We start from the raw sequence: 13647 nt of genomic DNA, 5'->3' as shown, positions 1-13647 counted from the left end.
GAATATTTTTACCGAATTGGGCAATCAGTAAATTGCATAAGATGAAAACTATTGGTGATAATTGCCGATATAAACTAGTCATTGTAGGTGGTGTAGGAGATTCAAACTGGTGAAAAGTGGAGTAATAAGCTACCTTAACAATGTCATTTTCTAAAAATGCTACTCCCAGAGCGATTGTTAATGAATCTAGCACTCTACATGAGATGAAATTTAGGAATTTTAGAGTTGCCCATGAAAAAATCTCATTGGATATAGATTTGGCCACCCACTGCATTACCGGTAGCGCTACTATAATAATCATTCCGTTGATTAAAAATCTAGAATATGTGACTTTTGATTGCAAAGAAATGACTATTAAAGATGTTTTGGTTGAGAATCGTCGATGCGACCAATTTATTCATGATGACCCACTTCAAACAAAATTGGAGGGACCGACTTCGCGGGACGTTTTATACACCGACAATTCCATTGAACAATCACACTTTTTAAGGTCTAAGTTCGCTGGTTTAAATGAATATCCAGAATCTGATTCCAAATCTCAGTTAACTATCAAAATACCCTCTTCTATTAAGATATCATTGGAGGATGCTAATTCATTAAGCAGTTACACTCCAATTACTCCTTCCATCAAAACTACACCAGGTTTGCAAGAATCTGTTTTCACTCCAATTACATTACAAATTGAATACGAAATAAGAAACCCGAAGTCGGGAGTAAGATTCGATACTGTAAACAGCGAAAAACCGTGGTTGTGGAATGTTTACACCTCGAATGGTGAGATGTGCAGTTCTGCATCGTATTGGGTCCCCTGTGTCGATTTGCTGGATGAAAAATCCACGTGGGAATTGGAATTTAGTGTACCAAAATTGGTTAAAAATATAGGTACATCCAAATTGATTGGCCAAAATGGTGAAATGGACAACGAAGAAGGGCAGGATACATTAGAAGAAGACAGTGTAGAAGCGGAACAGGCGCTGCCAATAAAAAGTGAGAAAGACAACGACGTCAATTTGAGAGATAGCGAAGAAATCAAGAAGACAAACAAAAAAGATGACGATGGTGATGACGAGGAGGATGAAGATGGCGAAAGTGATGAAGAAGAAGAAAGACGAAATATAGAAGAGAATAATAATCCGAATTTAAGAGATGTTGTTGTTTGTTGTTCAGAATATTCCAATATTAAAGAACTTCCGCATCCTATTGACTTAACAAAAAAAAAATGCGTATTTCAAATAATAAATCCTGTTGCCCCTCATCATGTCGGATGGGCTATCGGCGCTTTTAATTCATGGTCATTGCCTCTGATATCGCCTTCAAGTATTGACGTTGAAGATGAAGCAGAGGAGGACAAGTTGAGAGACAATGTCAACGATAATATCAATAATATTATCGACGACAGTATAGGCTCAGATATAATTCCCATTCAAGTTTTTACACTACCAACAACTGAAATTGATGAAGCAACCGTGATTAATTCGACTGTCGTCTGCCAGAAAATTATCGATTTTTACTCGAAGGAATTTGGGTCGTACCCTTTCACGTCATACTCTTTGGTTTTCTTACCGACTGTGCTGTGTAATCATATGGACTTCGCAGGACTAGGTGTTTGTAATACAAGATTGCTTTACCCTCTAGAAGTCATTGATAAAGTATTCAGCTCAACGAACGATCTAGCGTGGGCCCTGGCTAACCAATGGTCTTGTGTTAATATTACTCCTCTGAACATGAACGACTATTGGTGTTGTCTTGGTATTGCAGGCTATATGGTTTTCCAAGTAATTAAAAAATTAATGGGCAATAATGCATACAAGTACATATTAAAGCGGTATAGTGAGGCGATCGTGGAAGAAGACTTCGAAAAGCCTCCCATTGGAAGCACCTTCAGTGGTAGTTCTAGGCCAATATCTTGCACCTCGCAAGATCTGTCCTTTATTCAATTGAAAGCACCTATGGTGTTGCATATTCTTGATAAAAGGATGACCAAGACTGAGAGATCTTTTGGTATGTCTCGTGTATTACCGAAGGTTTTTCTTCAAGCTATATCGGGTGACCTGCCCAATAATTCTTTGACATCGTCACATTTTCAACATGTTTGTGAGAGAGTAAACAAAAGCAAATTAGAAAGTTTTTTTAGCCAATGGGTATATGGGTCTGGCGTACCTATATTACGCGTTACCCAGCGGTTTAATAGGAAGAGAATGGTTATAGAATTGGGTATAAGGCAAGTCCAAGATGAAGAACTTGGTCATGGAAAAGTTGTTGGAGGGCAAGGTTTTTGTAGAAGTGCTTTGAACCGATTAGAACATCCGAATGTGAACCGGACTGAGTGCTTCACGGGCTCTATGACCATTAGAATTCACGAACATGACGGTACTCCGTATGAGCATATCGTGGAAATTAAAGATACTTTCACAAAAATAGATATACAGTATAACACCAAGTACAGAAGACTGAGAAAAAGAGGTGGTGGTGCCAATGATGAGAATGCTGTGGAAAACAACAATGAGGAGAAGCCTACAGTCATAGACGTGAATTGTTTAGGAAACGTTTATATGTCGCCCGAGGAATGTTCCCGATTTCATTTAACAGAATTTCATCACACATCAGAAAGCAATGAATTGCTCAAACAAAATGAGGCGTTTGAATGGATTCGGATAGATTCCGATTTTGAATGGATTTGCAAAATGCATATTAATCAACCTGACTATATGTTTTCTTCCCAATTGAGACAAGATGGTGACATCGAAGCTCAACTAGAGGCTATCCGGTATTACGAGGACGTCGTTGATAACGGGGATGCCAAATCACTTGTTTACTCAAGTGTTTTGTTTAGGACGGCCATGGATGAAAGGTATTATTTCGGCATAAGGCTCGCGGCGTGCGAAGCGCTTAGTAAAAATGTGTATGATCCAAAATTCATTGGTGGTATCAAACATTTGATTAAGATTTTTCAAATTTTGTTCTGCCTTGATGGTTCTAACATTCCGAAGAGTAATGATTTTGAAAATACTGCATTGTATTTCTTACAGTGCACAATACCGAAAGTGTTGGCCAAAGCAAAGGATGAAAATGGAAAATGTCCCAATTTGGTGAAAGATTTCCTATTGGATATTCTTGTTTATAACGAAAATGGCGAAAATAAGTTTAGCGATCATGTTTATGTCTGTGGGTTGATTGAAAATGTGGTGAATGTTGCCTTAAACGATGTTAAGGATATTGCTTACGTGGATAAGGTGAAAGCGCAGTTGTTTAGGTACGAAAATTTGGTGAATTGGCTGTCATCATATGAGTCTTTTATTAAGACTTCTATTATGCTTGCTAAGTACAAATTGCATAAGAAAGGCGTCTACGAGTTTAGTGAATTGACAGAGATGATAATGGATAAATTTTCGGTGGAAGCCGGCTGTACCGATCGCAACAGGGAGAGTTTTCAAAATGAATTTTTAATGGCACTGAAAATCATGCTTTTGGAAGGTGGTTTAAAAAACAAGGACGCCCTTGTTTTGTTTACAGAAATATTATGTTTTCACAAGGATGTTTACATTAGGGAAAGCGTCATTGATGTACTTTCTGAATGTGTAAATATAAGTGTTATGGAAGGTAGTTTGGATACCCTAAATGATGATATTAAGTCCTCCGTTCAACTAGTTCACGATGAAGTTGAAAATATAAAAAATGAAGATGATATTGAACTGTTCTTAAGTGGTAATTATGTCGATGATATGAAAATAAAAAGAGAAAAAATACTGCGTCAAAATATTAATGGATTAATACAGATATGCAGAGATATGTTTAAAGGGTATGCCCCTTTAAAGGTATTGCTCTGGGATGTTTTGAATTTACCCATTCTTAGTTTGTATCAGAGGAAGCAAATACATGACTTAGTTAGGGTGATGTACACCTTAATTGATAGTTTTGTAGTTAAGTTGGAAGCACCGAGGGAAAGAAGGCTTGTAGCTAAGATGAATAATAAGGGAGAAGATAAGCTAGATATTGTAATGAAACGTGAAAGTATATTGAAAGTGCACATTACGAAAGAGGTCTCATCTCTTGTTGAAACTCCAAAAAAGGTGAATAAGATCAAGATCACTTTGAAAAGTGAGAAATCTGTAAACAAAATCGAAAAGCCGGTATTCAAACCGAAAGTGGTGAGTAAGCCGAGGAAGGTCAAAAGCCATGTAAACCGTATGGGTAGTTTACCATTACGGTTTGTGAAAATTCAACAACAACCCAGAGGGATGGTATCATTGTCCTCCGTCCCATATAGTCAACACGTTCAAATTACAAAAGTCACGTCAAGGTCGTTCATGATCAAAATAATAACAAGGCGTAAGTAAGTAAATACCTCAAAGGAATTATCAAATAACAGTGTAACTATTAAATGTTATTTATTTACATAAACAGTAGAAGCATGTAGATATGCACATAGTAATAAGAGTATATAAACAAACATTGGAAACAAGACCAAGGCAATGGGGATTTTTCAACAGGATAGCTATACTGACAACATTCAGTACTCGAAAGATAAACAACCTCCGCCACGACCACACTCTATAAGGCCAAATGTACAAACACATCTTCCCAATATCCGTCACCACGTACTTCAGCATAATTATTCGTCAACCACTCTACAAAACCAAAACCAGGGTTTATAAAATTATACTGTTGCGGAAAGTTGAAGGTAAAAGAAAAAACCCGAATATGCATTTTGAATCATTAAAAACGAATTTATTTAGATCTCATACGTTTATTTATGAACTACGAATTGTTAGTATAGGATATATTTAAGCTTGATTTTTCATACTACATACCCAAACTCTTACTTGAAGCGGAGTAATGCCGCACTTCTTTGCAACTTCTTCTTTCTCTTTTGAATTAAGGCTTTGCTTTTTTCTAAAAACCTGTTCTAAAAATGCCCTTGCTTGAGGTGATATTGATGATTTTCCCTTTGGATTCTTTTCCTTCTTGATATCATGATATATTTCTAACCTATTGTTAGAAATATTTTTTTGTAGCGTATGTTGTTCTACTTTTGTCAAATTACTTTCCATTATGAACTAAATTATATTGTTAGTAATTGTTTTAAATTGTATCCTCGAAAAACTAACATACATTATAAAGATTATTAGTATTGAGATTGACTTCATCAATCTCATTACCTAAAATGTTAAACAAAGTTCTGTTAATGTTCTCAGCTATAGTATATATATCGTTCATGTCGTATTTCTTGCCTTTCTTTGATTCAAGGAGATGTTCTGTTTCACTTTTCGTTGTTGGTGGTTTTATGTAATTTTCCCGAAATTACAAAATTCAAGAATAAAAAGCTCTTTTCTATTTGCTGTAATTTACCTAAGTTACCAGAGAGTGTAACAACAGAAGAAGAAGTTGAATTAAGGGATATATTAGGATTCTTATCTAGGGCCAACAAAAACCGTAAGATTAGTGATGAGGAGAAGAAGTTGTTGCAAACAACATCTCAACTCACTACTACCATTACTGTATTACTCAAAGAAATGCGCAGCATAGAAAACGATAGAAGTAATTATCAACTTACACAGAAAAATAAATCGGCGGATGGGTTGGTATTTAATGTGGTAACTCAAGATATGATAAACAAAAGTACTAAACCTTACAGAGGACACCGGTTTACAAAAGAAAATGTCCGAATACTAGAAAGTTGGTTTGCAAAGAACATCGAGAACCCATATCTAGATACCAAGGGCCTAGAGAATCTAATGAAGAATACCAGTTTATCTCGCATTCAAATCAAAAACTGGGTTTCGAATAGAAGAAGAAAAGAAAAAACAATAACAATCGCTCCAGAATTAGCGGACCTCTTGAGCGGTGAGCCTCTGGCAAAGAAGAAAGAATGAGCCCGAAAAACAAATATGTATATATCTGTGTAGAATATATATATATATTTCGCAAAAATACATAAACAATCAACCCTCTCCTCAGACACTACTAAGATGTTTGTACTGATAGATAATGTCCTCGCCTACCTTCTTGAACAAGACGACCAATTTGTAACCGCACGCTTCGCTATTCAGGGCCAAATAGTCACGAGAAGAGTAAACAAAACACACACCTCAAACATCGATGATGTACTCCTTCTACAGTTCATAAGTCATACACAGCCTCATATTGAGAATATCTCTCCAAAAAAAATTCTCGACAGCATGAGAACGGCCGTACGGCAGTTGCTGGACGCAACTGCCTGTGTATCTAGAGAGTGCCTTCTCATAAAAAGAAATATCGAAATAAGAAGAGCAAGAAAACGTCTTCTCAGTGATTGGTATAGACTGGGTGCGGACACAAATCACGATTCCGTTTTGGTAGTTGTCAACTCTGCCTGGAGATTTCTGGTCGTATGGCGACCGTTTATAAACTCCATACAACAGGCAACCCAGGAACTGTTTAGGAAAATCGCCCACTATCTTCTCTATGGCAACGTCGACATACAGAGAATCGCGGCACTAATACAAATCGTAATGGGGCAGGACTATTTACTTTTTAGTATGGATGAAGTCACACAAGAAATCGCCAAAATACAACTGTATTTGGATAAAATGCTACCGCACGACCCCCACCAATGGAAAAAGCCACTGCCCTTTGACTCTGCAAATTTACTACTAAACTTTAGAGACTGGACAACTGATAATGCTCTCCTCGAGGAGTTGCAACTCTGCTATTCCACAAATATTGACAAACACGAAAAACTTTCCGTTGCTCGTCTAATACAACTATGGTTGGAGTCTTATTGGCAGGACAGTTATCACACCTTAAATTGCATCCTTCACTTCTGGTACGACAACCTGTCCACATTCACTGAGTACCATGTCGTTTTTACGGATATAGTCCAATTGCTTACAGATGAAAAAAGAACCAAACAATTAAAAGTCCAATACATTGGTCTCACTAGCAAAGAACCCGAAAACAACAAAAAACAACAACACACTGATTACACAACTTTATTCGATGACTACAAGATTGACAAAACAGACGCAAATGACGAATTGTCTCATACAAACGACCTCGATGATTTCCTCCTCCAATGGAAACAAGGCCACGAGCTAGACGTCGACGCCTTTGCTCTTGACGTGCCTGCATGGTCACTTGCAAAGACATTAACGCTCTTGGAATCTGCTCTTTACCTGAACATTGAAACAATACAGTTCACAAGACATTTCAAACATAAAGATACAGTCATCGACTCTGTGTTCATGTTTTCGAATCAGCTATCGTACTACGTACTTGAGACAACTATACAGCAAACACGCACAATTTCGTACTGGTTGCGGGTCGCGTTTGGTTGCTTGTATTTGCGGAACTTAAACTCTCTTGCTACCATCATCACCTCGTTGCAGAACCATTCCGTTGAAAGACTGTCTTTCCCGTTAAGTGTCAAAGAAGGTGAACTTTTTGAGCGTCTAAAGGTCATTGTACATCCAAGCAACAATTACAACGTTTACAGAGACATAATTCAACAAATTGCTCACAATGAGCTCCCCTGTGTGCCTTTCACCTCACTGCTCATCAGGGATATCACCTTCATAAGAGATGGAAACGATACATTTGCAAAAGATGGCACTGGTGTCAACATGCAGAAATTCCATCAAATTACAAAGATAATAGCTTTTGCACAATATCTGCAACAGAAACAATATGAAAACCTACAGTGTTCAGATAATACTGCTAGAAGTCTTTTAGGTGCTATGGTAGAAGTACATAGCTTATACAAAAACAATAAAGACAGGGCATATCAAGTTAGTATCGCCAAGATTCCAAGATTAACGTAAAAACAAAAAGTGTAAGGGGGAGAAAGCACGAATACTACATTTTGTCTCAGGCCTTCATAAATAATCTATATTCATCCATGGGACGACAGTCTGTAAGCTTACCAAAAACGTATTCCGACAGGAATAAATAGTGTTATAATTGTCTGTTAAGAGTTCCCCGAACAACAACATGAAAAGGGTCTACGGCTTACAAAACCCCTTCTATATACACTGCCTTGAACTAGCGCCTATTTCTATTCCGTCTTATCAAAATGTCCTTTTAATTAATTGATAATTCGGCACGTGGGAAAAATTTATCCGATGCATTGACAAATTATGACCAGAAAACAATCTTTCACACCAAAAAGCAGTCATCTCTCAGACAACGGTGCAGCAAAAGCAGGACAAAGGCGGCTATAATTGTGCCTCGACAATGAGATTCTCACACTTCCTCAAATACAATGCTGTCCCTGAATGGCAGAATCATTATCTTGACTATAACGAGTTAAAGAATCTGATCTACACATTGCAGACAGATCAGTTGAAACAAGAAAAGCCAGACGATGAAGGGGTGAATTATGACGCTGACTCTCAAACGCAACGTCCTACTCCGGATATAGAAAGTAACGTAGCTACTGGAGACCCTTCGTCCTCCAAGAGAAGATTTGCCCACCAGCTAAAGCGTAAGCTGTTTGGTTCTAAACAACCGTCGTCAACAATAAACAAAAAGGGCGAAACGGGCGAAAAAGCCATAGATGGTAATAACGTCAATGAGGAAACGATTGAGTTAGACGAATTATCTCCTCAGGGTAAAAATACTGTGATCAACAAGAATTTTATAAGTAAAAAGTTCTTTGAGTCTCGCAGTTCCTCTGTGAGCAGTGAGGGAAGGACTTTATTTAGCTCTTATGACACTTTCGTAACCAATTTGAGTGATGAGAAATTGAAAATGGACGATTTCTACAAAAGAATGGAAGCGAAATTCTATGAGAGATTTGACAATTTGGTTAACGACTTAGAAAAAGAAGGCATTGTAACAAGAGTGAACGAGACATTCGGTCCTGAAATGGAGGACCTGCCTCCTTTAAGAGATATTGTCTCTAGTACATCGCAGATCCAAGCATCTAATAATCCATACGAAGTTCATTCTTCAAACCTTGATAGCGAGTTGAGAAATAGGTATGATTACAGCGAAGAGGAAATGGACGATGATGACGTGGACGTGTTCGCAGATACTACAGACAACACCGCACTTTTGAATTATTCACAATTTAACATTAAATCCCAGAAAAAATCTTTATTGAAACAAACTATAATTAACCTTTACATAGATCTTTGCCAATTAAAGTCTTTCATCGAATTAAACAGAATGGGCTTCGGTAAAATCACCAAAAAGTCTGATAAAGTGTTGCATATGAACACTAGGCAAGAACTAATTGAAAGTGAAGAGTTTTTCAAAGACACATACATTTTCCAACATGATACTTTGAGTATTTTAAACAGCAAGATAGCTCAACTTATCGAATTTTACGCTGTTCTAATGGGTCAACCTGGCAACGTAGATGCCTGTAAACAGGAACTAAAATCGTATCTGCACGACCACATCGTTTGGGAAAGAAGTAACACTTGGAAGGATATGTTCAGTCTTTCTTCCCAAAACAAGGATATAATAGCTATTGAAGACGAGGCTGAAAAATTAATGCATGAAAAGCTTCAAATTGAGTATTTCATGTACTCCTTGCCTAAACCAATAAATTTGAAGTTCACTACTATCGAAAACTTGGCTGTTCCAAAGCTGTTTTTCGGTAAGAGAGCCATGAAAATAGGGTTTATTATTATCGTTACAGGTGTCCTATTGGGTGTTAAGACTTTCAATGACCCCGTAGAGCACAGATGTATGGCATTAGTAGAATGTTGCGCTTTCTTGTGGGCAAGTGAGGCCATCCCCTTACACATTACAGGTCTTTTGGTCCCACTTCTAACAGTTCTTTTCCGAGTGCTAAAAGACGATCAAGGTAAGGTGATGGGAGCGGCGGCTGCCTCTTCAGAAATATTAGGTACAATGTGGTCCTCCACAATTATGATTTTACTAGCAGGTTTTACTTTGGGTGAAGCTCTGTCGCAATACAATGTCGCCAAAGTTTTGGCTTCTTGGCTATTAGCCTTTGCTGGTACCAAACCAAGAAATGTTCTTCTAATGGCAATGTGTGTGGTGTTCTTTCTTTCGATGTGGATTTCCAATGTCGCCTCTCCAGTTTTAACTTATTCTCTATTGACCCCATTATTAGACCCGTTAGACTACACTTCACCATTTGCTAAGGCATTAGTCATGGGGGTCGCACTTTCAGCAGATATTGGTGGTATGGCTTCACCTATTTCTTCACCCCAAAATATCATCTCCATGCAATATTTAAAAACTTATGGCATCGGCTGGGGTCAGTTTTTTGCTGTGGCTCTACCTACGGGTATCTTATCTATGCTATGTTCTTGGGCTTTGATGATAGTAACGTTCAAAATAGGAGAAACCAAACTAGAAAAATTCAAGCCAATAAAAACTAGGTTCACCATAAAGCAATATTACATCATTGCTGTGACGATTGCTACCATTATTTTATGGTGTGTAGAGTCACAAATCGAAAGTGCCTTCGGGTCATCCGGTGAAATTGCTGTTATACCGATTGTCTTGTTTTTTGGTACAGGACTTTTATCTACAAAGGATTTTAACACATTTCCTTGGTCCATTGTTATTCTGGCTATGGGTGGTATTGCGCTTGGTAAAGCGGTTTCATCGTCAGGTTTATTAGTAACCATTGCAAGAGCCTTACAGAAGAAAATTCAGAATGATGGTGTCTTCGCTATCTTATGTATTTTCGGTATCTTAATGCTTGTTGTTGGTACTTTTGTTTCACATACAGTGTCTGCTATCATTATTATCCCTTTGGTGCAAGAAGTCGGTAATAAGTTGAGTAACCCAAAAGCAGCCCCAATTCTTGTATTTGGTTGCGCCTTATTAGCATCTTGTGGTATGGGATTAGCCTCCTCCGGATTTCCCAACGTTACTGCTATTTCAATGACCGATAAAAAGGGCAATAGGTGGCTAACTGTGGGTGCATTCATTTCCAGAGGGGTTCCTGCCTCATTATTGGCGTTTGTCTGCGTCATTACTATAGGTTACGGTATTAGTTCATCCGTTTTGAAAGGAAGCACCAGTACCTAAATCGTTTCCTTCATATATCTACTGTTTTTTACTTCTGCATTTTCCTTGTACAATTCTGATTTTTATATATTACGAAAAATGACATTTTATAAACTAAAAATAAAAAGTTAACACATTTCTACTTCATACAATTTTGAACGCTCTCAAATGCTGGCATACTCTCTGCAGCACCTTTTTTTTGTATAGTCAAGGAACTTGCTAAAGTGGAGAACTTTATAGCCACAGGCAACTTCTCCCCTTGATATAGTTGGGTAACTAAAGCTCCTAGGAAAGTATCTCCAGCTCCCGTAGTATCGACAACACAGACATCTTTTATAGCCGGAAGGAACTGTACCCGAGGGTCTTCGTACGAACAAAAAAGCACACCTCTGGAACCCAAAGTCATGACCACAGTGCCCTTTTTCTTATGATCTATAAGTGTTTTGTGCAAGACTTCACAGACCTTACGATATTCCCCAATGAAATCATCACTAATTCGTTCCTTTATTTCTTCAACAAACTTATAATCAAAAATGGTTTCCAGGATCTGAAGTGCTTCAATTTCATTGACAACTAAAAGATCGATCAACTCCCAATCCTCCCTATCCATGGCCTTGAAGGGTGAAGGATTATATACGACTCGAAAATTTGGCCTGTTCTCGTGCAACCACTTAATTATGGAAATGGGGTCTGGGATTTCGTGTTGAAATACAACATACTCCTCTTCTACCTTGTCTTCCGGGAAAATTCTACTCAGTTGCCTCGAATCATAAACAGTTTTACCATTAGCTCCCTCCACGATTAATATTCTATTTTGACCACCTGATTTTTCTTCAATCAATATAGTAGCAGTACCTGTACTGATTCCTTCACAGGTGCTAACATGTGTAGTATCCACACTGGAATCATTCAAAACGCCTTTCAATTGCTCACCAAATGCGTCATTTCCAACGTTACCAATCATTCGAACACTATAGTTGCTACTGGGCCTCTTTAGTTTTCCAATGGCAACAGCCTGGTTCAACCCCTTACCACCTGCATGAGTCTCGAAGCGATTGGCCCTGAAAGTCTCTCCAGCATCAGGTAACCTATCTGTAAAAGTGTCCAAATCGTAGTTCAAGGAACCAATTACTGTTATACCCATTTCTGAAATACGAGGTTATCATTTAAAGAAAGCTACACATGTAAATAGGTATTTAGTTAGCTATTATCCTTAATTTTTTTTTCAGTATTACCATTCATGAGCGGATATAAGCACTTTCATTCCCGCTTGCTTCCGATAATATGAAAAATCACAACGAACGAAAAAAGTGATTTTGCTTTCTTTTTTTTTATAATTTGCCATATTAATGATGAAGAAGAACTAGACGATGAGCATTTTCGATGATAGATTCATCAAGAATTCCAAAGGACTGTACCATTGAAGATGGCTGAGAATACTGCTTTGGAAACTATTGAGGTCCACCCAATTACCTTTCCGCCCGACGTTCTAGCGAGAATTTCTCCTGAACTATCTTTACAAAGACACTTATCTTTAGGCATCAGACCGTGTTTAAGAAGATACGAAGAGTTCAGAGACATAACTATAGAAAATAACACTTTATCACGTTATGTGGAGAAAGATAGTGTGGATGCAAAGAACAATATTTTGGGTTCGAATATTCTAAAAAGTGGGAAAACTGTAGTCATCACTTCTATTACAGGCGGGATAATAGAAGAAAATAGTGCCTCAATCAAAGATTTGGATGATTTTGGTGAAGATGAGCTATACGAAGTGACCAAGGAGGAGGATGAAATTGCCAATTATGCTTCCATCTACCCAGTAGTGGAAGTTGAAAGAGGTAGAGTAGGTGCCTGTACCGATGAGGAAATGACCATATCACAAAAACTGTATGATTCTGTATTGCACTCTAGGATATTGCCTAAAAAGGCTCTAAAAGTAAAAGCAGGTGTTCGTAGTGTAAATGAGGATGGTACTTTTTCTGTCTTGTATCCTGATGAGTTAGAAAATGATGCATTGAACGAAACAAATTTAAAAATGAAAAGAAAATGGTCATATGTTTTGTATGCGAAGATTATAGTCTTGAGTCGTACCGGTCCAGTCTTCGATTTATGTTGGAATTCCTTAATGTATGCTCTACAAAATGTTAAATTGCCTAAAGCATTTATAGACGAACGTGCATCGGATTTAAGGATGACTATTAGAACAAGGGGAAGGAGTGCCACTATAAGGGAAACATACGAAATTCTTTGCGACCAGACCAAGTCACTACCGTTAATGATAAGCTCACAAAATATTGCATTCGCCGCAAACTATGGGGTAATAGAGTTAGATCCAGAATCGCAACTACAGAACCCTGACAACGCTCAAGAAGAAGTCGATATTGATATGGATAAATCGCAGTGCATACTAATAGCTGATTTAGATACTGAAGCTGAAGAAATAAGTATTCATTCAACAATCTCTGTGATCGCTAGTTCTGCAGGGCGCTATAAGCAATTAACATTGGTGGGGGCGGGCGCTAAAATAACGCCAGAGATGATAAAAAGATCATTATTGTTATCTAAGGTTAGAGCAAACGATTTGTCAGCCAGGGTAAAGAAATAATGCATTCATTTGGAGAACGTGAATTACCAACTGCGTTGAGAGGAAACCAAAATTTTTTTTTCAAC

General features: G+C 37.8%; 6 protein-coding genes across 6 annotated transcripts; 4 read left to right on the top strand and 2 right to left on the bottom strand.

The window, feature by feature from the left end:
• Positions 1–140: 140 nt before the first annotated feature.
• Positions 141–4337, top strand: TAF2 (transcription initiation factor TFIID subunit TAF2; the record flags this gene model as incomplete). Its single annotated transcript, XM_056232075.1, has 1 exon — positions 141–4337. The coding sequence occupies one exon, from the start codon at positions 141–143 to the stop codon at positions 4335–4337; it is 4197 nt and encodes a 1398-aa protein (XP_056086390.1).
• Positions 4338–4728: 391 nt separating this feature from the next.
• SKDI03G1055 (homeobox domain-containing protein) lies at positions 4729–5217 on the bottom strand (the record flags this gene model as incomplete). Its single annotated transcript, XM_056232074.1, has 3 exons — positions 4729–4758; positions 4812–5057; positions 5113–5217. 3 exons carry the CDS (start codon positions 5215–5217, stop codon positions 4729–4731), a joined length of 381 nt encoding a protein of 126 aa, XP_056086389.1.
• A 752-nt stretch (positions 5218–5969) lies between these two features.
• BUD5 (Ras family guanine nucleotide exchange factor BUD5) lies at positions 5970–7799 on the top strand (the record flags this gene model as incomplete). Its single annotated transcript, XM_056232072.1, has 1 exon — positions 5970–7799. One exon carries the CDS (start codon positions 5970–5972, stop codon positions 7797–7799), a length of 1830 nt encoding a protein of 609 aa, XP_056086388.1.
• A 412-nt stretch (positions 7800–8211) lies between these two features.
• Positions 8212–10995, top strand: PHO87 (SPX domain-containing inorganic phosphate transporter; the record flags this gene model as incomplete). Its single annotated transcript, XM_056232071.1, has 1 exon — positions 8212–10995. The coding sequence occupies one exon, from the start codon at positions 8212–8214 to the stop codon at positions 10993–10995; it is 2784 nt and encodes a 927-aa protein (XP_056086387.1).
• A 118-nt stretch (positions 10996–11113) lies between these two features.
• Positions 11114–12118, bottom strand: RBK1 (putative ribokinase; the record flags this gene model as incomplete). Its single annotated transcript, XM_056232070.1, has 1 exon — positions 11114–12118. One exon carries the CDS (start codon positions 12116–12118, stop codon positions 11114–11116), a length of 1005 nt encoding a protein of 334 aa, XP_056086386.1.
• Positions 12119–12400: 282 nt separating this feature from the next.
• RRP43 (exosome non-catalytic core subunit RRP43) lies at positions 12401–13582 on the top strand (the record flags this gene model as incomplete). Its single annotated transcript, XM_056232069.1, has 1 exon — positions 12401–13582. One exon carries the CDS (start codon positions 12401–12403, stop codon positions 13580–13582), a length of 1182 nt encoding a protein of 393 aa, XP_056086385.1.
• Between the last annotated feature and the right edge of the window lie 65 nt (positions 13583–13647).

The sequence above is a fragment of the Saccharomyces kudriavzevii genome (genome assembly GCF_947243775.1).
Source record: "Saccharomyces kudriavzevii IFO 1802 strain IFO1802 genome assembly, chromosome: 3".
Taxonomy (NCBI): Eukaryota; Fungi; Ascomycota; class Saccharomycetes; order Saccharomycetales; family Saccharomycetaceae; genus Saccharomyces; species Saccharomyces kudriavzevii.
The sequence above is the reverse complement of the archived record's forward strand: the minus strand, read 5'-3'. Positions and strand labels throughout refer to the sequence as shown.